This window comes from Dermacentor variabilis, chromosome 1, assembly GCF_050947875.1.
Source record: "Dermacentor variabilis isolate Ectoservices chromosome 1, ASM5094787v1, whole genome shotgun sequence".
NCBI classification, from domain to species: domain Eukaryota; kingdom Metazoa; phylum Arthropoda; class Arachnida; order Ixodida; family Ixodidae; genus Dermacentor; species Dermacentor variabilis.
The window spans coordinates 247,011,914-247,036,485 of NC_134568.1; the positions used below are offsets into that span (position 1 = coordinate 247,011,914).

Here is a 24,572-nt window from a genome sequence, read left to right on the forward strand (position 1 = left end):
AACAGCGCTAAACTAACGGGACCAGAAAGAGGAGGAGACAAACACGGCGCTGGTCCCGTTCGTTTAGCGCTGTTCGAATTTTATTGTTACCATGCAACACCAACTCGCCCAATCCGCTGCCCTTCGGCACTTGAGTGGCTGCAGCCAGGAGCAGGCAAGTCTAGCAAAATGGTGCAAATGGCGCATTTGGAGCACCGCTGCACCACTACAACTGCTGAGCGGGGTATGCAATATTTTATTGCTTAGGAGTAATGCTAGTAATTGGAGTAATTGTAATCTTGACAACATGCTACCGCCTATAGCGGTGCAACAACAACGTTGAAATAAGTTGCTAGGCTGGTTATTTTATATACGAAACGCTAGGGAAGTCACTCCCCACGTCGCAGGCTGCCATCGGCGCGGCAGCTTGCGCAACAGTAATCTTTGCCAGGAAACGTATGCGGGGAGCGCTACGTTCTTCTTATTGTTTCAGGAGCACCTTATCAATTTTGTGGTTCTGACGATTGATTGTTTTGTGCTTGTTCTTTATTGAAACTTATGCTGTTATGTATGTTGTAGGCGTGATTCCAAAGAATGCTGACTGCTTGAAGCCTCTGCCTTACGTGGGTACAAGCCACTGTTCCTAGCCCTGCACTGCCGCCGGGATCGGCCCACAATTTTGCTGACGGATGCAGAAACGAAAAATGCCGACCAACTACAGGCTAACAGTTTTGCTGTAAAACACAGCACCGAACAGTAAGAAGCTTAGTAGCGAACGTCTAAGTATATAGGCCCAGCGTTGCCGCGGTGGTGGCTACAACTGCCAGAGGATCTGCGCGCGAGAGCGCCGGTTCGAGGCGGCGAGATAACCAAATTGCAGCGGTCCGGTAAGCAAAAGATCCGGAAATTCTTACGCCGAAATTTTTTCCGTCCGAAACTTCACTTTTTTATACAGACTCTATGAGGGACGCGCCGGTACCACGAAGGCGTCCGAAAAATTGGGTATCCGGAAAAGCGGTCGTTGACTGTACTTGACCTTTACCACTAGATAATTACCTAGGCCATAGCAGACATCGTCAAAATCCATGACGTCATGGCAGGCTGGTGCTGGAACTTCAAGGCGGCGTCGCCACTCACCTTTTGTTTTTACCCCTTTTGTAGCCTACCAAGCAATTTCTCGCGGTAAGAGGTGTTTTTGGAATTGTGGAAGGGCGATTTACTAATACAGAAGAAATCATTTTACAGTGAAGCTGTATATAGCTACCCTCTGGCGGTTGTCAATGTCCGCCCGTCTACACGTCGCGCCGACACTAAAAAATTTTCGTCTCTAGTTACTCGCGAATGCTCTGTAGCTCTCAATCTAATATAGGTATCTTGGAAAAAATTATATTGAAATTGGTTGCTAAGACGACTATCATTACACCGAGTTTCCTTTACTTGTCATAATTAGTTAGTTCACAGTAAAATTGTAAATGTTACAGAGTGAGTATGGTTACAGAAAACAGCCGTAACTCCCGTTTTATCAAAACTATCCTGAAACAACTTATATGACAATTAGCCACTAAGACGACTGTAACGTTACGCCAAGTTTCATCTACTTTTCATAATTACGTAGTTCACAGTGAAGTTGTAAATATTGTGGAATTCCCGTCTGCTGTCAATACGTGGGCTCCTACATGAGGGAAATAGACAGCCCCATCTTTGTAATAAATAATAATAATAATATACATAGATACGGCAATTGAGGTAAAACACATGACAGCTTGCTGGTCGTCCTTCATCACAGAGTGGAAAGGCTGATGAATTTTTCTATTTAGTGTCCCTTTAAATCAAGAGAATACCTTTTGAGTCTTCCCAAAACGAAGTAAATGCTGCAACAGCAGGCTCCCCTGGTAGACTACTGATGTCCCTTGCTGTGCCTTATCAAACTCTTCATATCTCTTCATATAAAGAATGAGAGGTGTCAGGAAGGGGTGCCGGTCCTCTGGATCCGCACAGTGCAGAGTTGTCATCAAAGCCTGAATGCAGCATAAGGACAGAGCAGGGACAACAAAAGTTCGTACATAGGTTGGTACAGTTAATAATTTGCAATACTCTTAGCATAAAAGACACAAGCTTTAAATGAGTAGTAATGCTGGTAAATGACAGTTGCAAAAGCCAAGAGTCAAGGTAGTCTAGTATGCATTCAAAAATTGCTAGCCCAGACCATCTGTCCCCACATGGCAGTGAGAGCTAAGTGCACAAAGAAACATAAATGCCAAGTGACATTTCTATCATAAAAAATGTTATACAAAGTGGTGTATGCACTTGTATGAGCAGGTTACTGCTACATGAAGTGGCCTTAGCACCTGCATCACACAACATGAAATTTAATATCTTCTCTTACCTTAACAAACCTTGCTTGGTTCACAGAGTGAGTTTTGCAGGCAGCAGCAATGCACACTAGCATTGACATTTGACCATGGTCAAAGAGTGAATCAAATCCTGGTTCCAATTCTTCATACATTTCTTGAAACTGCAACACAAACATTGTAAGCAATTAGGTGTTGCACAATGCACATACACTTAGCACTTCAATTCCAGTTTGTATGTACTGTACAATGATTTAAGTTGCTATATGATAAAGGCCTGCTCCATTTCTTATGGCACCACAGTTCTGCTTGATGCTACTGGCAATCATGAGTGAGGTTAACATTTTCTCAACAGCACAGTGTTAAAAAAAAAAGGGTGTGATCATCTCTGTAAAATGTTTGGAAACCAATGCAGACCTCATTAAAATTCCACTATACATGTCATAAAACCATTAACTTTTTCAGCATCAGTGACATGCGAGTACGTTTCCGTGTTTCTGTCCCCGCCACGATTCTGACGTACCCTTACGTTGGTCACTCTCTCCTCTCGGATGTGCGCTGTACACGAAGCTGGCAAGCTCTGAGGTGGTTTCACCTCTCTGTTGCATATTTTCTCCTCTCTCTGGCTTTGCTCGGCATGGGTTTTTGTTAGAGGCTCTGGAACGCACCCCATGTGGGCATGGTTGTGCCATGCGGAGAGCGTCCGCAGATGGGAGGGTTGGCTCCCTGACTTAGTATGACGATACGATGACGATTCTCTGTTCAAATATTCACGCTATAGTGCAAGGCCACTACTCTTGCACGTTTCTGCCAACTTTCGTATGTTTACCCAGTCGACTTCCGTTAATCTGACCTGGACGGTACCAACAAAATTGATTGAATTCTATGGCGAGTCGAATTAAACAAGGAAACGCCAAAATACACACCTGATGTATTTCTCAGTATTTGCCCTATTCTAACACATCCTCAAATCAAATGCGTGCCCACTTTATATGTGTATTAAGTATAAAATAACATAGGAATTACATCAAAGCTCCTAAACGAGGTAAAAATCTAATGCACACCAGACTTTTTAGCGAGAAATATTGTTGCACAACGGTGGCTTATTTTTTAAAAGTCGGCTCCGCCGCAATACACTTCTGTTATATGGTAAGGTATACAACCATTGCAAAGGTGGTTTTGGTCTCGTGTCCGATTGCACTGCGCAGGCAATTTTCTGCCCAATTTTCTTTTAAAAAATATTTTGAAACAATGAAAGAAAGACAGGCATCAGAATCAGGTAAATACCGTAACAAGACATTGTACGCTATGGTTATTGCTTGAAAATCTTCGTAGGGAGGGCAGAAAATAGGTGTTTTTGACGGGAGATCATGTGTATTCAATGTATTCCCTGTCCCCTAAGCTTCGCCGAGACAGACACTCCCACTAAAGGGGTCACTAAAGGGGTCAGGTGCATGTGTACTGGCTGGTCAAGTTCAACTTATCCAGCGAAGGCCAATTTTAGGCTCGAAATATATTACCGAAAAATTCACTGATGTCATAATCTCGGCCACAGAATACGCAATACCCCAGTCATCCGGTATTGTGCGCAAAAAGCTAAATCCTTGGTGGACAAACGAGTGTACTTGTTCAAAATAGGCGCTGGCTGAGACCTTCAAACGGGATCGAATTAACCGAAAAATCAAATTAACCAGAGTTGAATTAACGGAAGTCTACTGTAGAAGGCTTTTCTCTCTCTCCCACTGTCCTCGCTACGGTGCGCCTCCTTTCCAGTCACAAGAATGCTCTTTTCGTCTTTTTCTAGGATGGCCCTGCCCTCTGTCATCGCTTTCATCTGTTGCCTTCTTTGCGTTGTTTGATCACTTTCAAATAAACAAAAGCACTTCTTCCTTGACCATGGCAACATGACCTCTTTGATATGGCTGCTTGCGCATTACCTTCAACTGTTGACTGTTGCGGCAGTTCTTCAGACTCTGAATACAGAAAGCTCGGACTGAAGAGGTCTCAGCGCGTTGTCCAAGGAAGAAGAAACTTGACTGCTTCCAATTCTGACACTCGGACCGTAAAAAAGTACCGAGAACAATGATGTTTTTGAGCCTGCAGCGCATTTCATTTCTTTTGTTAGATAGGAATGTGAAGACCACACCATGAGATCATTTGCCATTATTCGTGTCATTTTTTCCCTTCTGTATGACCAAAAATAAACCGTTGTGTTTGTATGACAATATCTGAGGGAGAGGAAAAAAAAAAAAGAAAATGCAACACTCAGGGTGCAATACCTCTGAAAAAGCTAACATTGAAAGGGTTAAAGTGTTTTGGGGTGGCTTTGATATGAGAGGTCACGCAAGCCAAGGGGAAAAAATAAGAGTAAAGACGTTTTCATTATGAAGAGCTGATAGGGACAATGCATTGCATCAGTGCACAACTAAATTATAGAATATTGAGTTGCACTGGCACTGCAGCCTTTATTTTGTATGTCACGATTTAGTATACATATGCATACTAGATGTTGTTCCTTAAATCAAAACAGACAGTAAAAATCGCCTGAAGCATATAGCACAATTCCTTTACATCAGACAGATTACTTGAAGCTGGAAATTACAATGCAACAAATGACACTGTGATGTTAGTGCATGCCCAATTACAAAATTGAAGTGGAGTAGTAATAAGGCCACATTTATAGTATAATCTCAGTGATACATCACGCCTGACACAAATTTCAGGATGATCATCTTTCAAAAGTCCCGGCCCAAGTCCATTAGCTTACAATGTGCTAAATTTCTAATGTTGTGAGCCACTTTTCTGGCAACACTAGTCGTTGTCAGACCATCAGAACGACCCCGCAGATGTGCTGGTTGCACTCCTGTTGCCAGGGCGATCATCACTGCACCTTGACTCAACCCCTGTGCAATCGCCCGCCCACCTCTTTCTCTCCCCCCAGCCAAAAAGATTTTGCTTGGTGCAGTATCATAAAACTTGTTGGCCATTTTCAGACACCTTGCAACTTTATGAGGAGCTGACAATCACACACAACCCAGTCTTGCCACATCAGCAAGATCGATGGCCTTATCTCTCTATTTCATGCCTTCTGTCTTTGGTGCCCAATGACAATTCGAAAAATTTTAACCTTTGCACCTGTTTTCCCTCAAGATTGGTCATATGACATCTAACCCCTACCTACAACAGCAAAGGGGCATCCTACAAGCAGCAGTGCTATACCCAACACTGTTCAACTTAGCAATGTGTCGCCTACACAGAGCTCTACTACCAGATATATGTTACGCACTGTACGCTGATTAAATAACCATATGGATCAGCAAAGGCTCTCCGGGGCAAATAAAGGACACTTTGCTACATGCACTCAATACAGCTCAAGTGGGTGCTGCGAGCATTGGCTTGGAGTGCTCCCCAGAGAAGCCGAGCTGCTGCTTGGCCACAACATGTGCTGGAGAACCCCACTCCACCATGCTACACAACAAAGGACATTACATTCCACAAAGATATCAAATCAAAGTATTAAGCCTACATGTGCAGCGAGATGTAGGGGATGTAGAGACTATTCACTTGCTACAGCAGGATGAGCGAAGCATTTCCAATTGCCACCGAGGGCTTCATGAGACAGAGATGTTGCAGCTGCATGATGCCTTACTCGCATCTTGCCTACACTATCCCATGCCGTACATTACATCACAAAGGCACATCACAACAAGTTGGACACCCACATTTGTAAGGCCACCAAATTTGCAATGGGGTGCCGACCAACACAAGTTCTGTGCTGCTAGACAAGGCAGGTAACCATAACACTCTAGATGTACAGCACCCACAAACACAGGCAGGAAATTAGACTGAACAGGACATCAGGCAGGAGAATCCTGCAGACACTGGGTTTCGAACCTGACAACACCCCACTGCACGCTACAAGCACGCTCGGCAAAAATGCCCGAGCACTTCTCACAATAGGCCCCATACGAAAGCACATGGAGCCCCAATAAAAGAAAGAACGCAGAGGACAGTGCACTACGTACTGCAGCAAGTACATTCAATGAGCCAACACCCGTACATACCTATACACTGATGCTGCCATCAACAGATCAGCAGCCTTAGCCGTTATCGATCACCACCATACAATCAAATGCAGACCATTAAGAAGACGGAACCACAGTGTGCCGAGCTGGCCGCCATCATTAAGGCAACTGAATTCACCCCAATCACCGTAAAGAAATCCATCATATATTTACAGATTCAATGAAAGCCTGCCAGATATTTCAGAGTGGACAACTTCCCAAAGGTTACTGTCAGGCAATCCACAAACACCTGCACCTTCCTAATGAAGTGATCTCAATACCGGGGTATGCGGGAATGAAGGGGCTAACCTGCTCTCCTGAGAAGCACTGCATCGGGTGAGCAGGCTCCCGCAATGCACACACTAGCAACATAGAGAGAAGTCAGAAGATGATTTCGAACTCTCAGCCCACACCTCACCAGACAACAGGGCACAGTCATTCACCAAGCACAAACACCCTACATACACCAGCTAGACAACATCTTATATGGACAAGAACGGCACCGAGAGCGGCGCTGCTGCGCCGGCGTTGAGAGCGCCGCACGCGAAGCAAAATTCTATTAGCGGTGGGTTCCCCTCTCCCATCTCTCGTTCGCACCGCCTTGATTGCCTCCTGCACCGCGCGTGTTTGGGCACGCTTCGTGCCGCGCGCGGTGTGTGCCTGCGTGTGTGCGCGTGGACATTTGATTCGAAGGGCGATGTACAGTCTGTTTCACATTTAGGGGGAAACTCGGAGCGCATTGCATCGCGATGCGGCGAGCGCTTGAGTCAGGCAGCGGCAGTAGCTCGCGCAGGTGCTCGAGGGGCGGGATCTTGAACGGCGTCGTCTGCTACGGCGGCGCGCGCTGGCTGCATTGTCGGGAAACCGTCTGCTGTCAGTTGCAGGGCGCCGATCTCATCGTTACCGCGTGAAATGAGCCGGTATTCTTTACTCAGCGTTGTGCGACGCCCACTGATACGCCTCGAAGGTAAGTTCATCGCTGCAGGGCAGTCATAGACGACGTACTCATTCCATACATTCTTGACGGCCCGTTTCTGGAGGGCGACTATATATCCTAACGCGATAGGTCGCCGATCCACACTGCTCGTGTTGTGCAAGAACTGCTGGAAGAGCGCGCAGTCACTCTCTTGGAGTGGTCGCCTCAATCCCCGGGCGCCAACATTTAAAATGCCTGGGGCTCGTTGAAAGTATCGCTGCCGTACCACCCCTCTATCAGTCGCCCGAGGATAGGCTTCAATCCACCATCGTAAGCGACTGAGACGTGCTGCGAAAGAACACATCTCTGATCAAGTCATTTTTCACTTCACTGCCTTCCAGGATGAGCGCTGTCATCGCTGTCGCTGGGGACATGACGAGATACTAACTGAAGTTCCGAGCGTGAAGTGTCCGATTCCCCGCCGGCGGGCAGGGTCTGTCTGGTGTAGTGAATGATTGTAGAGAAAAATCACATCCAGCTCATTGTCTTAACCTAAAACGTTCCTTTAATAGTATCCGATTGTTTCATCGCGTTCGACCCCCATAGTTATCACTGTTGAGTGCTTTGTTTTCCTTTCAAGTCAAACAAAGACTCAGCACGTTGCGCGCACATCTTGGTGCATCTTGTCGCTGCTTATTATGGTAGCACACACAGTGAAGAAATATACGTGCATGCGCTCAGTACCCCACCCTTTCGAAAGAAAAAAACGAAGCATGCTGTCAAAAGAAGTTTGTGGAACTCCATTATCGGTAATGAAGGCTCAGAGTTCGGCGCCCTACAACGTTTAGTAAAGAATATCAGCTCAGTTCCCGCAGTACCGATGAAATCGGTACATTGCCCCTCACGCTTCCCGACAATGCGGCCAGCGCGCGCCGCCGTAGCAGACGACGCAGATCACGACTCCGCCCCTCGAGCGTCTGCGCCTTCTCGAGCTGCTGCCGCCGGACGACTTCATTGCTTGCCGCATCGCGATGCAATACGTTCCGAGTTTTCCCCTAAGTGTGAAACAGACTGTAGACTCTTCTATTTGCCTTTAAGAAGATCGGTACGCTTGAAGATTATTTTTATGGCTGCAATGCGGCGAAAGGGCAGCGTCTGCTTAACCATGTAAGTGACGCTGAGCAGGTAATTGGAAACGACATCGTATGTGCCGCCGGAAAAATCGTCAGCACATACGATGCGGCACACACGAGCTAAAGTCATTTTTGCAGTTTCTAACAATATGTTTGCTACAAATCCGTGTTGTCTCTGATGGCGACAACGGACTTCCATCGACACTGTGCGGAAATAAACAAAATATATCGCTGCATAGCACAAGCACGACATGCGCACACAACTTGAACTAGTACGTCCCCTACAATATGGAATAGAGACAGCAATGTAGACAGCTTGGCCATATTTTAACAGTGCTCAAGAGACGGAAGTTGAAAGTATTAGTAATCATTCCTGCTTCAGCAATGCCGGCGCGGCCAAGACGCGGGCGTTTATCGCCCAGTAACTCGATCGACCGGTGCAGTGGTGAAGCGGGAATGAACTCCGGTCATGTTCAATGCATCGTGCACACCTTCAATTCCTCAGCACACGTGAACTTCGGCCACTGCTAGCGCATACAACAAAAGTGGTTTCCATTCTTGAGCAGCGCACACACAAACGAAACACGAGAAAGAAGACAGGACAAGCGCTCGTCGAACAACTTAAAGTTTTTATATGAATAAAAGGATTATGTACCGAGTAATTCTTAAATTCATGTAGGTTACATATAAAAACCGTCATACACTCAGGAGTGATCAATGAACGAGCTCGCTTCGTTTGCCAGTTGTTTACTTCGCTCGGCGCACCGCAGTAATCCATGTCTGTCGTCTGCTTTTCTCGTACCATTTTCTTGTGAATCGGCAGAATTTCACTGGTGACATCAACCCTTTCATGTTTACATTGCTGTCGCGACAGTTAACAACACAATAATAATTTCCGGTCATCCGAAGAGGCGCCGTCGAAAACAAGAGACGTCTCGCGCGCAGCGCGAACTGAACGCGCGCGCGATCGTGAAGGGAAGCGACGGCGGAAACCTACACCCGTTGGAGGTGAAATCGTTCCGCCAGGGGAGAAACGAGCGCTGGCGTCTAGGATGAAACTTGGCGTGCGGTCGTCCATGGGGACAAGTAACACAGCCTCTGCAACAGTGCAGAGTCCAGCGGGCTCCTGGACTGAGGGGGCCCAGTTCATGACAAACATCTTTTTTTATAAATGAAGTTAACTACTACTAGTACTGATACAGTAGAGCCTCACCGACACGTTCCGGTTATGTACATTTTCCCGGTGCCAACGTTTGCAATCGAGAACACAAAAAATCACCCAATAGAGTTCCACTCATATTTTTACAGGTTCACACGTTCCCAGAAAACACGATTTTCGGCACCAACGCTCAGTACATTGCCAAACTGTGATCGTACGATACGTTTTCCGGCTGCTAGATCCCATGTGAAAAGAAAATGCGTGTGGTGCGCGCACAATCGAGAACAGTCGTGCACTAACTTTCTCATTTCGGTACAGTAAAACCTGAAACAGATCATAATGGCGAAGTATTCTTTCGCCGTTTGCCTCCGTTCTGTGACAAATATTTATGTAAATAATTGAATTAATGAAGATACAACTTTGTTTACTGAATTACCCATTGAGACCTCAGTGTCTCTGCATGTGGCCGCACGAATCCAGAATTTTATCCTAGTATTTGAGTCATTTTGGCTTCCGATAAGTTCACAAAACTTATGACTTCGGACAAACGAGAGGATAACTCCATCAAAACAAGCCGACACCAGCAGCGCAGCATCAACGTCAAAACAAGGTGAATATTTCATCTAAACAATTTATTAATGAATGCCACTGACTTAAACTGAAAAAAAAATATTTTACATGATATCTTTCTTCGTGTTTATAAGGAAAGGGGGCTGAAGGTATTAATTTTTTAAAAGAAAACACGGTCTAAAATCGGTCCTTCTTCTGGATTGCGATGTTCCCTTGCGATAACTTGAAAATGACGAGCCGCTGCTTTTGAGTTGGCCCTGTACGTTCTCAACGAGAGTTATTGTATGCTCCTTGCTAAGGTCAGGTGAAAATGACAACGCAAAAAGTGACTCATGAATCCGAGAATATAACTGAAAAGTCATTTTTCGCCGTTCAAAAAACCATACCCGCTTAAACAGTAGTTTCGTTTTAAAAGTAGTAAAATCAAATTCCCGACTCAGCGGCCATTGAAAATAATGTGTTTTGTATCCGCATAAACTGTACCAGCTTATTGCGTACGTATCGGTTAACATGTAATGTTTCCACTTTTCGGCGCGCAAACATGGCAGTGCGTCGTCTCCATCGGGCGGCCCAGCAGAACAACAAGCCTCATAGTCGGAACAACGGCCTCCAAGCGTCCTGTGCGTTTGCGCGTGAAGCCACATCAACATCGTGTCGGCGCCGTGCCAGAGGGTGTTGTGGCATTGTGAAACCAAGGGCTCGCGTCATGCCGAAGCTCGGATAAAAAAGACGCCGGGTGCCCAGCATAGAAGAAAAATTAGGCATTGTTCGTGCCATCGAACGCAACACTAAGAAGTCGGCGCTGGCACGTGGCAGGGATCTGCTGTTGACTACGGTGTGTGGCATTTGGAATACGAAGAAGTTGCTCGGCAGCACTGCTGTGACCGCGAAGAGATGTCGGCTATGAGGTTCGACTTTTCACCATCGTTGCAGAAGTGTCGACTAGCGTCAGTGATGAGGACGACACAGAAAGCGACAGCACGGGCAATTCAGACCTAACAGTGGCATATGCTGCGCGTTATGTCAGCCTCACGAATGCAATCGTCGCGACGAGAACAGCACCCCGCAATGAAACCGGCGCCCCATGACTTCTGCAGCACTACCGCACACATGCATGGAGAATATGTAACGCCAACGAGGAATCTTCCATGCGAGTGTTTGCCGAGAAGAGGAGGCTGGCTGAAAAGCTGGCTTGCAGCTTCAGTAAGTTTGAGGCCACTGTCGTCGCTGCTAGGTTGCCGCGGCATCAAACGAAAATAACACTTTTGTCGCGCCAAGTTAATAAATACTGCATGTTTTTTTTTTCCCTTTCATCGCACTTTCTCTGAGTTCCATTTTTGACAGGTAAGTGGGCGATCTCATGCTATTTTGGTTAAGCAGTACCAGCGTTTAGTACATACTTTTTCCAAGCTCCAGTCAACTACGGTTTAACGAGATTTCACTGTATCAGCAAATTTTCTCCGGGGTCATCACACGTAGAAGTGACAGCTATCACTACCAATCCTATTGTGATAAGCATTTTCGCCTATCTGTTTAACAGCGCAGGGTGCTGTCTGGAGCGTAGTGCGCTTTTAATAGGCGATAACCGAAACACGCCGCTATTCCCTGCTGCAGACTGCGATCGTATACGTTTTCCGGCCGCTAGATCCCATGTGAACAAGAAAAGGTGCAAGGCGCGCGATCGAGAACGGTATATAGCCGCCAGTCTCTGTGAAAACGACGGTGTGCAGTTTCTTATTCCGGTACCAGCAAATCTCCTCCTGGATTGTCGCACACCGCATTCACTGCTATCGCCACCAAACCTATTGCGATAAGCCATTGGTAACGTACTGCATGCTTTTAGTAGGCGATAATCCAAATGCGCCTCCGTTCCCTGCTGCAGGCGGCATGATTTGGGCATTGCATTTCACTTCGGTGGCATCCGGCGTCGCCCACCAGCTCGATTTCGTTTCGGTTTCCCATCGCCCTCTCAAAACACCACGCAATAGGAAAACAACAAAACGCGTCTCAGGCCGCCGGAGCACCACCAGGCCAACGCGCCAGCGTTTTCTGCCGCAACGATACGCGCGACGCATTACGTAGATGTCAACAGTAGATGAGTGTCAAATTTTTTTTTATCCGGATCGTATGTTTTTCTTGCGGTTTTTTCCCAAAACGTATAAATGTGGTTCTACTGTGCTACTTTGCACCCGTCAGATCGCATGATATGAAGTAGCTTCCCTACTACAAAGAAAAGTAAACATATTCCCTTATCTTGCGCAAATCATGTCCTTACCACCATCGAGCAGCAGCAAGGATGCAGCAACGAAAGAAACTCGAGATAACCAGGCAGATCTTGAAATGCTGGCCTCGGAACATACAAAGTGCACAGCTTGCTGCTGCCAAAATGTGCACGAAACAAGTGCACCAGTGATTCAATTCAGGTCAGCCAATAAGAGCGATCCCTGTGCGCCAAGTGAATGCCACAATGAATTGCGACACTAGCTTTCCCTATGCATGTTCACTTTTGTTGCTTTTAATTCTGGATAGAGAAATACAGTGCTGCGACTATTTGAGTCTCTGATCTCTCGTGTCTACGGCGATACCAAGATGGCAGCACTGTGTCATCGGAAAGCAGCACTCACACTATCAGTGGTGCAATAGCACCTCCCGAAGCCCGATTTTCTTCCCAATTTCAAAGACAACACACTAAAAATGTGCAATTTTCTCAAATACTGGTACACGTTCCTTCAAAATATTTCAGCACGAGATAAAGGAAGGTTTTAGAATTGCAGAGGAAAAAAAATATGTTGAGCAAGCAGCCATTTCATTGCCGCATTCTCCCTTAGTTTCCCTATCTTAAAATTTTTTTGGGGTTATGTGAATCTTTGCACAGTTTTGAGAGATCTGTATCTCAAAGAATCTGTATTTAGCAGAAGTCCTGTGCTCAGCACCAGTTTTAAGAAACATAGCATCGGTTCTCGCCACAAGTGCATTGATATTGCAGTTTTAACTTGACAGGACTGTGGAAGAATGCAGCACTGATAAGTGCATGTAATGAAATTCCAGCTTTGAAGAAGCCCTTCTCTAGGAAAATCAGGTATCAAATGAACTAGACAAATAGATTACTTTCATGAAGGCTTCAGCCTGCTTGAAAGTGAAGCCTCCCTTCTACACATAGCGCACTCAATGCTGCACAAGCACATTTATCTGCACCAGCATCCACAAGTCCTTTCAATTAACTCTCTCAGCTACAGCTTTGTCCTGCCGTGTACCCTAGTAGGACAGGGGTGCCATAATACCTTTTCTCACTTTGCTATCTCAATAGCAGCTGTAGGTCACTGTCATGCAACATTTTGCAGCACTCTCTCCCTCCTTCAGTCCTGCTTGCCCCTCTCATAAAGAGCTGCACACTAACATCTGGTTAAACTGCCAGTCTTCAATATTACAAGTGAGTTATGAGTGCACCACTAACCAGCTCTTTTCGAGCTTCTGCAGTTAGACATCTTTTACAAAGTAAACAATGACTACATTGATAGGAGTGATTGCATGTAATCCCCTATTTCTGCTCTGCTACCGGGCACCTGCTGTCACACATGTAAGAAACTTAACCCGATCTCCAAGTCCCACTTACTACAGAAATAAGCACAGGCTTCAGAGCTTTTCTGTCTTGTTTAACATCTGGTACACCATTCTAGGTACCCGTAATTTACATGTGAAAGGTCTGCTACATACAAATATAAAATCCACTTACCGTGATAAACTACATTCCTCAATATTTCTCACCTTTTATTTTGCACCAGAAAATCACTCTATCCCTGAGTGAAGACTGCACACTGCCCACATGCAACCAATATAAGGTTAGTGGGTGCTAGAATGAGCCAGCTAGCATACAGAAATGGGGCTAAAACACCGCAACTGAGAACCTGCCCAACTGTAAAGACTATGAGATACAGTCTCCAAGATTACAGATACAAATGAAGAAATCACTGCAACTTCTTCAATCACTGCACAGACATCTCCAAGCTACATCACACATTCCACAGCATGGAAAGAAAATGAAAATGGCAGACAGCTGCAGAGAACATCCCTCTGGTGCTCTAAATAACGTCTGATAAAATGGCAATACTAGCTGGTGAAATGTTTTCACTGCAACCACTGCAAATAACATACAGGGTGTCTACCAAGTTGACATTGCCAAATTTTCTGAGTTTTCCAGGTTTTCCCTGAGTGCCTTTGTAAAATTCGCGAATGACAGATAACTTTGTTTTATGTCAAGACGGGCTGGACACGCATGTTAAAAAATAAAAAAAAGACTTCATCCAGTTTGAATACTAAGGAGTAGTGTTTATTTTATCCAAAAAGAAAACAGAAGGAACGGGTTAATAAAATGCGCAGTGAATAAAATATCTTCGAAAAAATGGTAAAGCCCATTGCAAATTGAGTTGAACATTTGCAAATACAAATAAAAAAAGATGCATAGAAAAGCAAATATTTTGAATATGAGCTGCTTCTATCAAGTGATAGCAAGCTCATTGGTATGAGACGAACTTTGTCACATGTGAGATTCTCTCTCAGCAGCTGGAAAGTCAACCTCAACTGTTCTGACATACTCTCAGCCTGCGCACAATGCCTCAGTGTTGCATTTCACTGCTTTAAAGAGTTTATTTTGGTTTGAATGAGGGACACCTGCATCTCGGCATCAGCCAACACTTTGTTTCTTGAGCTCAAGCTCCTTCACAGAAGCGGCAGCACACTTCCTTTTCTGTTCATCCCTCAATGCGTCTGTCCTTCGGGTTCTCGTCGTCCTTCCGCCGCGCGTTCACCCCGCAGACCATTTGAAGCATCCTCTTGCCTCTTGGTCTGTTGTACAATCGACGTCCAATTATTCGGACTTCCTACTGGCAGCGAAAACGCCCGAAAATATGAATGCATCTCTTTTACTGCCCTTAAAGGGACAATAAAGACAAATACTGAGTCAAGCTAAAATGATAGATTAGGGCTCGAGAATCTGCAAGGCGTCAATATTATCGCTAACAGAACCTTAATAATCGGGAAATCGAAGTAAATGCAGGACATGATTAGAGACTCCCCCGGGACATTCAAGCACTTGCCCGATGACTAAAGCACTCCCGAGTTAAATTCTGTCACTAGCACCCAACTACTCGTTGCAAAAAAACGTCGTATTGTATTATGAGATAAAATATAATGCTACTTGTCCAGTCCCATTTTATGTTTAGGCACAGAACGTCAAAAAGCTTAATCGCGAACGTCAAAGCAGCTAGGCCTAGTGTTGCGGCGTTAGTGGCTACGGCTGCCAGCGGATCTGCGTGCGAGAGCACCGGTTCGAGGCAGCGAGATAATCAAAATGGTGGCAGTGGTGGCTTTGATTAATGCCATTTCGGACCTGCGGTCACGGCAAAAAGTCCGGAAAATCTGACAGCAAATGGTTTTTGCGTCCGAATTTTCAGACATTCTTATATGTTGACTCTATGAGGTATGTGGTGGTGCCGCGACGCCATCCAAGTTATCGGGCATGTCCCAAAAATCAGGCGCCGACTGTACACACTGCTAACTCATCCAGCCGACGACATGGCGTCAAAGTCGATTCGTTACAATTCCTCTCTGTTACCCGAGCGAGCATTAGTGCGACTTCCGTTCCCTTTCAATAACGACTAATTTTCCCTGATAGAAGCAGAAATTCCCAGAGTTTTCGTCGAGTACTTCAAGACTATTCAAAATCCCCGAGAATTCCCGGTTGGTAGACACCCTGAACATAACTCTCCAACTCCAAAGATGAAGTGACCATGGATCCAATTTATCAAAGCAGAACTGAGAACAGCTATCTTCAACTTAAAGACAAACAGTGCCCCACGACCTGATGGCATTGGATACACAGCAATACAATTCCAGAACAGCAGAAGGATTAACTTCTCGTTAGAATAAGCAGATATGGACCACTGGCAATATTATGGATGATTGGAGACTTTCGTGAGTAATTCCCATTCCAAAACCTGGCAATAAACCTGAACAGTTCATGAGCCTAAGACCCATCTTTTTAATGTCAAACCTCTGCACAGTCATGGTACTCTGGTGCATCGAGTGGACACTCAAGTCAACCAATACACTGCGTTATATGCTATTGGGTTTCCTAAGGCTCCTTAGCCTCCAAGGAGCACTGCTGTTAATTTCTGAACAGGCTGTCAAAGCCAAAGACAGTGGTGGGACAGCCATTTCACCTATCGGTGCAGGTCCTGGCACAGGGAAAAAGCCGATTTCGTGCAGCAGCAAGCACATTTGGCACAGGGTTCAATGCACATGTGCTTACCATATACCATGCAAATTTTAACTGATATAGTCGACATGTTGTGGAGACAGGTTTGACAGAGGCTTACCCTGCAAGCACAGTGAAGCAGGGACGTGATGCTCTTCCGCACCGCGACGCATGGCCAGGTTTGTTGATATGGCGCAGAGAAGGCACCACAGACAGATTGTCAACAAACACGTGTTTAATAATCTAGCATACAACACAGTGCGTCAGCCACTGCTTGTGGGCAAAGGCTCACCACAAGACCGATCGAGTATGCGCGCCTGCACCGAACATGACCTCATGCAATATACTCATGTCATGCCGGGCACATTAGGGAGCTTTAGAATAAGAAAAAAAAAAAAGCTTGAGTGCCACTGCACATGCGCAGTGGTGTGTCAGCGACGCTATTTCACCAAAATAGCGCAGTGACCCAAGCTCGACACGAAAGCTTCACGTCAACGAACATGGCAATACTCATCGAAGTGCGGGCTCTCACAGTGTACCGTATTTACACGATTGTAAGTCGACCCCTTTTTTAAAATTTGAAAGTCTGAAGTTGGGGGGTCGACTTACAATCGAAACCAAAACATGGCCCCGCCAAAAAAAGCCATATTAACGAGGGCTACAACGTAGTTACAATTTTATGTTTGCTCTATGGCCCTACCCGTATCTTTTCGCTATCCCGCGTGTTTGTTCGCTTTTCGGAAGGGTTTTTCAACATTTTTGAGAGTCTTACAGTGCATGCAACACTCATGAGGGGGTGTCGATAGGTGATAAAAGCGCCGCTGTTCCCATTTGCGGCGGCACCCTCAGAACGGCGGCGCTTGCGGGGAGTATCGGTAATTCATGGAAGAGCATACACCGCTCGCGGGTTTCTCTTTCTTTGTTTAAAAGCATTGGTTTGACTAACTTCTTGACGCGCTCCACTTCGGCTACTTCTACGCTTCCCCAGTCGTCACGAGTGCTGCAGGCCCACCAATCTTTCGGCACTCGTTCACAGCAGCGTTCAAGAGGGCTGCCATCCTTTACGCCAAAGAAACAAATCACTGCGCAGCGGGCCGCAATTTCGATGTTTCTAAACGGGTGGTGCGAGAGTGGCGACTGCAGCGAAGCGAAATTTTCACCCTGTGGCGGCAAGTGAGAAATTTCCCACGTGCCGAAGTCTAGACGCTTTCCGGAGCTGTAGGCTAAGCTTGCGGCGTACGTCGCTGAAATGCATGATCGGTCCCTGCCAGTGAAGTGCGACGTGGTCATGAAATAAGCCCGGACCTCCGCCTGAATTTTAAGGTTCTGCTCCGCCGTGAGTACAACGAGTGGCTGGCGGCAGAAGACTGCGAAATTACGCCAACCGGACCTGTCAAAAGAGCCTCCCTGACGGCTGCGTGTGGTTGGGTGCATTTGGCGTGGGCTGCTGTTCTGCACGATGACCTGGTGCGGTCGTTTGCCAAATTTGAAATTTCGCTGGACCACGACGCGCTGTGGGACCGCAGCAACGATGACGATGGCAGCACTAGTGAAGACGAGTAGTCCAATGACCATGTCAGCTACTAATAAATTTTCGTTATCGAATGCGCTCTCGGGTTTTTTTTTTTTTTTTTCCGGTCTAGCGTTATGGGGGGGTCGACTTACATTCGAGTCGACTTACAGTCGTGTAAATACGGTACGTACCACATTCAACCTCATTCGACAATATCATTGTTAACTATGCACCACACGCGATTCTGATCACAGAGACTATTTTGCAAAACCCTGTTATCACCCATAAACATTACATGCTTGGGCGCAGGCTCGGTGCAAATTTTCGCCAAAATGCCGTTTGGTGCAGGATCGTGCAAAGGCCCATGCTCGGTGCAATTTGGTGTACCGTATTTACTCGAATCTAACGTTTGGTGTACTGCATTTACTCGAATCTAACGTGCACTTCTTTTTCTGATAAAACAGGTCCAAAAATTGCATGCTCGTTAGAATCGAGCACAACCCTGAATCTGCGTTACCATATTGCTATCGGCATTTCAAAATGGCTGCCTTATACGCGCTTCGAGCCTAGCTGCCGTAACTTTTTCCATGTGCTGCAGTACATGTGCTTAGGCAATGCTTCCTTTGGCTTAGGTTAGTGCACCGTCTGTCTTCCCATTTTCTGCAATTGCTCTAACAGCATGGAAGTGCCGACTGCAAAGACATGCCAAGTTGATCACAATGCTGCAATTAAAATGAAAGCAATCACATGAGCGGAGACGGACGGATATCGGGCCGCATCACGGGCGTTCGGAGTTCCCGAAACTTGCGTGCAGGACTGGCGCAAACAGGAGAGGCGTTCTACACCAGCGGCTGTTACGTACGGCACGGCCGCGCGGCCCCTATCTTGAAAGCGATCTGCGGTGGAGACAAGAATCTACGCATCTAGGCACACTGCACTGAGGGTAAATTCCCTCACTCCTGCTACCGCACTTGCTCACACCAGTGTTTAAAGAGTTTCCGCAGTCATTGAGTGAGACGTGTTCATGCTTGTGTGCGTGTGACACCATGCTTGTTAATTTAGTTACTAGTAAGCAAATGTTTAAAAGATTATACGTATAGCTGTCTACTAATTTGCTATCGTAATCGATGCTTCACCTTACGCACGAAACTGCGACTTTTTTTATTTATTGCAACTTTAGTGCATAGGGAGTAAATCTTCGTTTTTTTTTTCCAAATGAGAGAAAGTAGCATTTCTGTATGAAAGAGTGAGGTGGGTGGTACTGTAAACGACTTTTCTTTGTTTAGGTCACTGCAAACGGGTGTGCGCTACAATCGAGGAAGGTTTTTTCCCCTTTTTTTGGTCACAAAAACGGGTGCATGTTACAATCGAGGGCGCATTAGAATCGAGTAAATACAATAGTTGGTGCAGCTGTTCCACCACTGTAACGATCATCGTGGCAATCAATCCCAAGAAGGCTTTTGATGTAGGTGCTCATGCTATGGCCATAAAATGGGCAAAAAGCTAAGTAATCACTGTAAAACACTACATTTCATTCGCAACTTCCTGAAGGATAGGAAATTTTAGGTGAAGGTCGGAAATACTCTAGGCACACTAACACGAAATAATACAGGTGTGCCACAAGGCTCTGTCTTGTCACCAACTCAATTCATTCTGGTAATAACAGACCTTCCATTTCAAATGGCCCAAGCAGAAGACAGAATTTGCAATCTACGTAGATGATATCACCATCTGGACAACCCAAAGCTCCCTCACACAACATGCAGAATAAACACAAGAGGCTCTGGACATAAATAAAATTCCTCAGCCAGTCAGGTATGGCACGGAAACCAGAGAAATTGGCCAGCATTATCATAGGAGACAAGATCGACATCACAAACTATAAAAGATTGCAAGCCCCCCTCTGACTAGCACGACAAACAAGGACATGAATGGGCAGCCCTCGTGTCCTTGACCTGCTTATTGAATAAGACAGAGCCAACGCATGGGCCAAGCAAACGTAGCATGACTGAACCAGAGAAATAAATACAGTAAAAGCTCGTTAATTTGAAATTTCGGATAATTCAAAGTAGCCGCTGCGGTCCGTCCAACAATGTATTGAAAGCAATATGTAATGCATCCCACTAATTCCCCACTGAAATCCACACCGCTACCGATAATTCGAACTCCCCGCCATAGTAGATAAGGAGAGTGCTAGTGCGTGGAAGCACGTTGGCGATGCTGGCGTCGCCACACAGTTTCGCTCTTTCCATCTGCGGCCCTTTGTTTAGCCACAAATGGAGAGACACGTTTGTGCCTGGCCAGGCATGGTCAACACCTCTGTTGCAGGTCGCTTCTTTCCCTCTCTCAAGACCTCCAAGATAAAAACACGGACGTGGCACTGCATGCATTTTTTCTTCGTCTTTTTCATGTTACATCTTGGAAGCTATGCTCTTTCTCTACAAGGTGTTCTGCCAAGATGTGGCACCAGGTAATGTCTGAAATATAGCGGCCATGACGTTTATCAGCACCTTGCAGTACCAAAAAGCATTTCCTGAGTACATTTTAGAGCCAAGCTCTTGTTCCTGTGGCGAACACTGGCGACGTACAGGCACGTTTAAGTCCAACGTCTCAGGCGCGTGTCGCTTGTGGCCAATTGCACTACACTGCTTGCGCTGCACCAGCCGAAATACTGTCCCCTCTAGACTTCGGCGTGTGAGCCGTCAGCTGCTCTCTTCGGAGCATGCATAGAACGATCCCCAACCTGCGCGCCGCTTTGAACACTGTGAATGGCACTTTGCGACCGTTGGCGAAGCGGCTTGAGCACCTTTTTTCTCAGCGCCATTCATTGATGGTCGGCGCGATGAACACGCGGATGGAGCAAGAATCAACTCGACGTCAAACTATGTTGGTCGCGTCCGGTTACATTGGCAGCACCAGTGCTTCAAACTATAGACGTAGCATGTGCTCACGCTACGTCGGACCTTAACTGAGCGATTTTTTCTGACTTTTATTTGTTAGAATTTCGTATAATTCGAATTTTCGTAGCATTTTCACGGAATTCGAATTAACGAGCTTTTACTGTACAGTTAAACCTCAATATGATGAAGTAGGTAAAGTCAGCAATTTGCTTCATTATACTGAAATTTCACTGTATTGAAATTTGCCCTTTTATGTAAATAGCACAGTCATCAATAGATTTTTCTTAAATGGAAAGGGGCCGCAGAATTTTCCGAATTATCAGGCAATCAAAAAAAGCAAATTTGAATGAGAAAACAATTCATTTTGATGAATTTGGAATCGTCGACCAATGGTACGGTTTCATGCTACATCAACGATATTTTCACATCGGCGGTACGAATTAAGCGAAGACAGCCACACTTTCGCATGCACTCTGCCCTCGCGACTGATAGTGTCGCCCGCACTGGGACAACACTATCGTTAAAAGCGCTGGCAGCGAATGCTCCATCTGCCTCTTGCTCCAACGAGGCACCGAAACTAGATTACGCAACCTCCAATACAAAATGCGCGAGACGACAGCTTACATGATACTGTGCCATCTCGACACGCCCACTCTGCACACACGGCAGTTTACCTCTGAAGCAGGGTGCACGGCTGCATATACACTCAGCTGCACTTACAGCCATGCACAGCCACGGCCGAGACGCACGCCAGAAATTACAATGTGCGCCAACTACCCCCCCCACTCCCCCAATCAGTCCCTCACATGCGCTTGATTGCGTTACCACGAGCTCACTCCCCTCCCCCTCGTTCCCTTTGCTCGCGCGGGAAGGCGGGACTTGTGAAGCCATCATCATTCTTGCCTCACTCTCGTACACTTTCACTAGCACCTAAAGCTCAAAGCGTACGGGCAGCGATAGGATGTTATCGCACTTGGATTTTATACGGAATACTACATGATGCGGCTCCACTTCGGCAGTTGCTCTTGTCGCGCCGTGCGCAATTTGAGAGGTGTGTTTGCAAGCAGTCGCTTGTAATTCAATCATTTTCCCATGTGCGCCCGAGGAAGTTTCCATTAATTGTCTCGGAATTCCTTTGAGGCAGAAGTGAAATTTCGTTATATTGGAATCTTTGTTATATCGAGGTTCTAAATACATGGTTTTCTATGGACAAGAGGTTATGAAAAGCTAAATACTTCGTTATATCGAGAATTTCGTTATATTGAAGTTCGTTATATCAAGGTCTACCTGTAATGCCAAAATCTTCGGGAACGAATGAAGACATACTCCTAACTATCATGAATGCAGTGCAGTAAAGCCTCGTTAACCTGTACCCGCTTTAACAGTAGTTTCGTTTTAAAAGTAGTAAAGTCAAATCCATGACTCAGCAGCCATTGAATGTAAGGCATTTTGTATCGGCATAAACCGTATCAGCTTATTGTGTACATATTGGTTAACACGTAGTGTTTCCACTTTTCATTGCGCAATCACGGTGGTGCGTCGTCCCCATTGGGTGGCCCATCAGAACAAGCCTCAGAGATCGGAGCAATGGCCTCTAAGCGCCCTGTGCATCTGCGCATGAAGCCACATCAACATCATTTCGGCATCGTGCAAGCAAGGACTGGCCTCATGAAGAAGCTGGGATAAAAAAAACACTGGGTGCTCAGCATAGAAAATTAGGCATCGTTCGTGCCATTGAACGTGGCACGAAAAAGTCGGTGCTGGCACACGGCAGGGACCTATCGTTGACTACAGTGTGTGGCATTTGGAATGCGAAGAAGTTGCATGGCAGCGCTGTTGTGACCGCAGAAAAATGTTCGCTACGAGGTTCGACTTTTCGTCATCATTGCCTCTGTTGCCGAAGTGTGGCCTAACGACAGTGATGAGGATGACACGGAAAGCGACAGCACACAGCAATAGCTGTGCGTTACGTCCGCCACATGAATGCAATCGTGACGACAACAGCACCCTACAATGAAAAAGGCGCTCCACCCTACGGCGTTAGTGCATGGAGAATATGCAACACCAGCGAGGAATCCGCCATGCGAGTGTTTGCCAACAAGAGGGGGCTAGCTGAAAAGGTGGGTCGCAGCTGCTAGGTTGCGGCGGCATCAAATGAAAATAACGAGACTTTTGTCGCACAAAGTGAATGAATCACAACCTCCTATATAAACTTTATAGAGGAGGTCGTGGGATACATTTTTGCATTTTCATCACACTCTCTCTGAGTTCCATTTTTGACAGGTAAGTGGGTGATCTCATGCTATTTCGATTAAGCAGTACTACCATTTAGTACATACTTTTCAGAGCTCCAGTCAACTACGGTTTAACAAGGTTTCACTGTACTTGTGTCTAAGGTGCTTATCGTATGAACTAGCAAAGGCTCACCGCAAGCCAGCACAGGGTTCGCACAGGTTTCAGCGACAAAAATTCAAAGATATTCAAAGATTTTCAATGCCCCGGCAAAATTTTTTAGATGATGCAGACCGGCATCTCATGTAGCAATTTTTTTTACTACTACAACGTTTCCAGAACATTATACATTGCTTTATTGCACTAGAGATACAAAATTATATTGCAAATGTTTAGCATTCAGCCTTGATCACTTCAAGTTTCTAACAACGTGCAAAGGAAGCAGCATGAACATTAGAAGGGAACCAGCACCAAGAGCCAGTGTTTCCCTCTTGCCCACCATGGTGTTTTCCAGTTCTGCACAAGTTGTATGAAGAAGCGGAAGGCGCATACACTCGCGCCAGCTTTAAGTTTTTATTGTGATGGCAATTATATGGACACTCCAAGCGCACTTTTGCCATCACCTTGATGTTCTGTATAAATTCCAAGGGCGATAATACCATCGCCGTGCATTGTATGCTGTATGTGCGAGTCAAAGCACATGAGGGAAACTGACGATTGCGGCTAAATCTAGCGTGCATGTGGGCACGAAGAAAGCGGAGAGCAAACACATCGTTTTCCATCATGCAGAAGGCCGTGGGGAGATGGGCGGGAGGGAGGGGCGGCATTGTGCTCCAGTAGCAACTGCGTATTTCACGACCAGGCGCTAGGGGAACTGACGATCGCGGCTCAATCTCGTGCGCCATGTATGAAGGCAAGCAGGGAGGCAGTGTGGGAGAGAGGGATGGCTTCGACTCCGCCAACAAGTGTGTACTCTGGATGGTCGCGCGTACCGTATCTCGAAAGTGATGTGCAGATGGATCATACCTTCATGCACGCTGTGTTCTCACCGCTCCTGCGTTGAAGTGATGCACCACACGAAGGTCACTTCACTCAGTGCTGCTTCCGTGCTTGCTCACACCAGCATTTTGACAGCAAGTGCCCATGCTCATCAAGTGTAATGTTTTTGTGTTTGCTTGTGGGAGCTGACACCATGGTTGTTAATTCAGTTAGTAAGCCAATGTTTCCAGGTTTATACAGCTGATAAAACTACTATCCTTATTTCGTATAGATGTGTGCTAATTTGCTGTCGCAATCGATGCTTCACCTTGCGAGTGAAACTGCGACTTTTTTATAGATACCATTCTTACTAAAATGAGAAGTTTGCCAGGTCCACATTAATCCACAATAGAAAGCGGGTCACATAATCAATCTTAGGCTGTATTACTCAAGAAATTCAAGGGGGGAAAAAAATTCAGGACTTTAAAAACCTTGAAAACATACTTTTCAATTTCAAGGGTTTC

General features: G+C 46.0%; 1 protein-coding gene across 1 annotated transcript in view; it reads right to left on the bottom strand.

Moving 5' to 3' along the window:
• Positions 1-24,572, bottom strand: part of LOC142560555 (nucleolar protein 9) — an 80,798-nt gene that overhangs the window by 14,932 nt on the left and 41,294 nt on the right. The window contains exons 8-9 of the mRNA XM_075672759.1: positions 2,366-2,494; positions 1,821-1,997 (exon numbers count right to left, since the gene is read on the bottom strand). Coding sequence (XP_075528874.1) covers positions 1,821-1,997; positions 2,366-2,494 — 306 coding nt within the window. The remainder of the gene's footprint in view (positions 1-1,820; positions 1,998-2,365; positions 2,495-24,572) is intronic.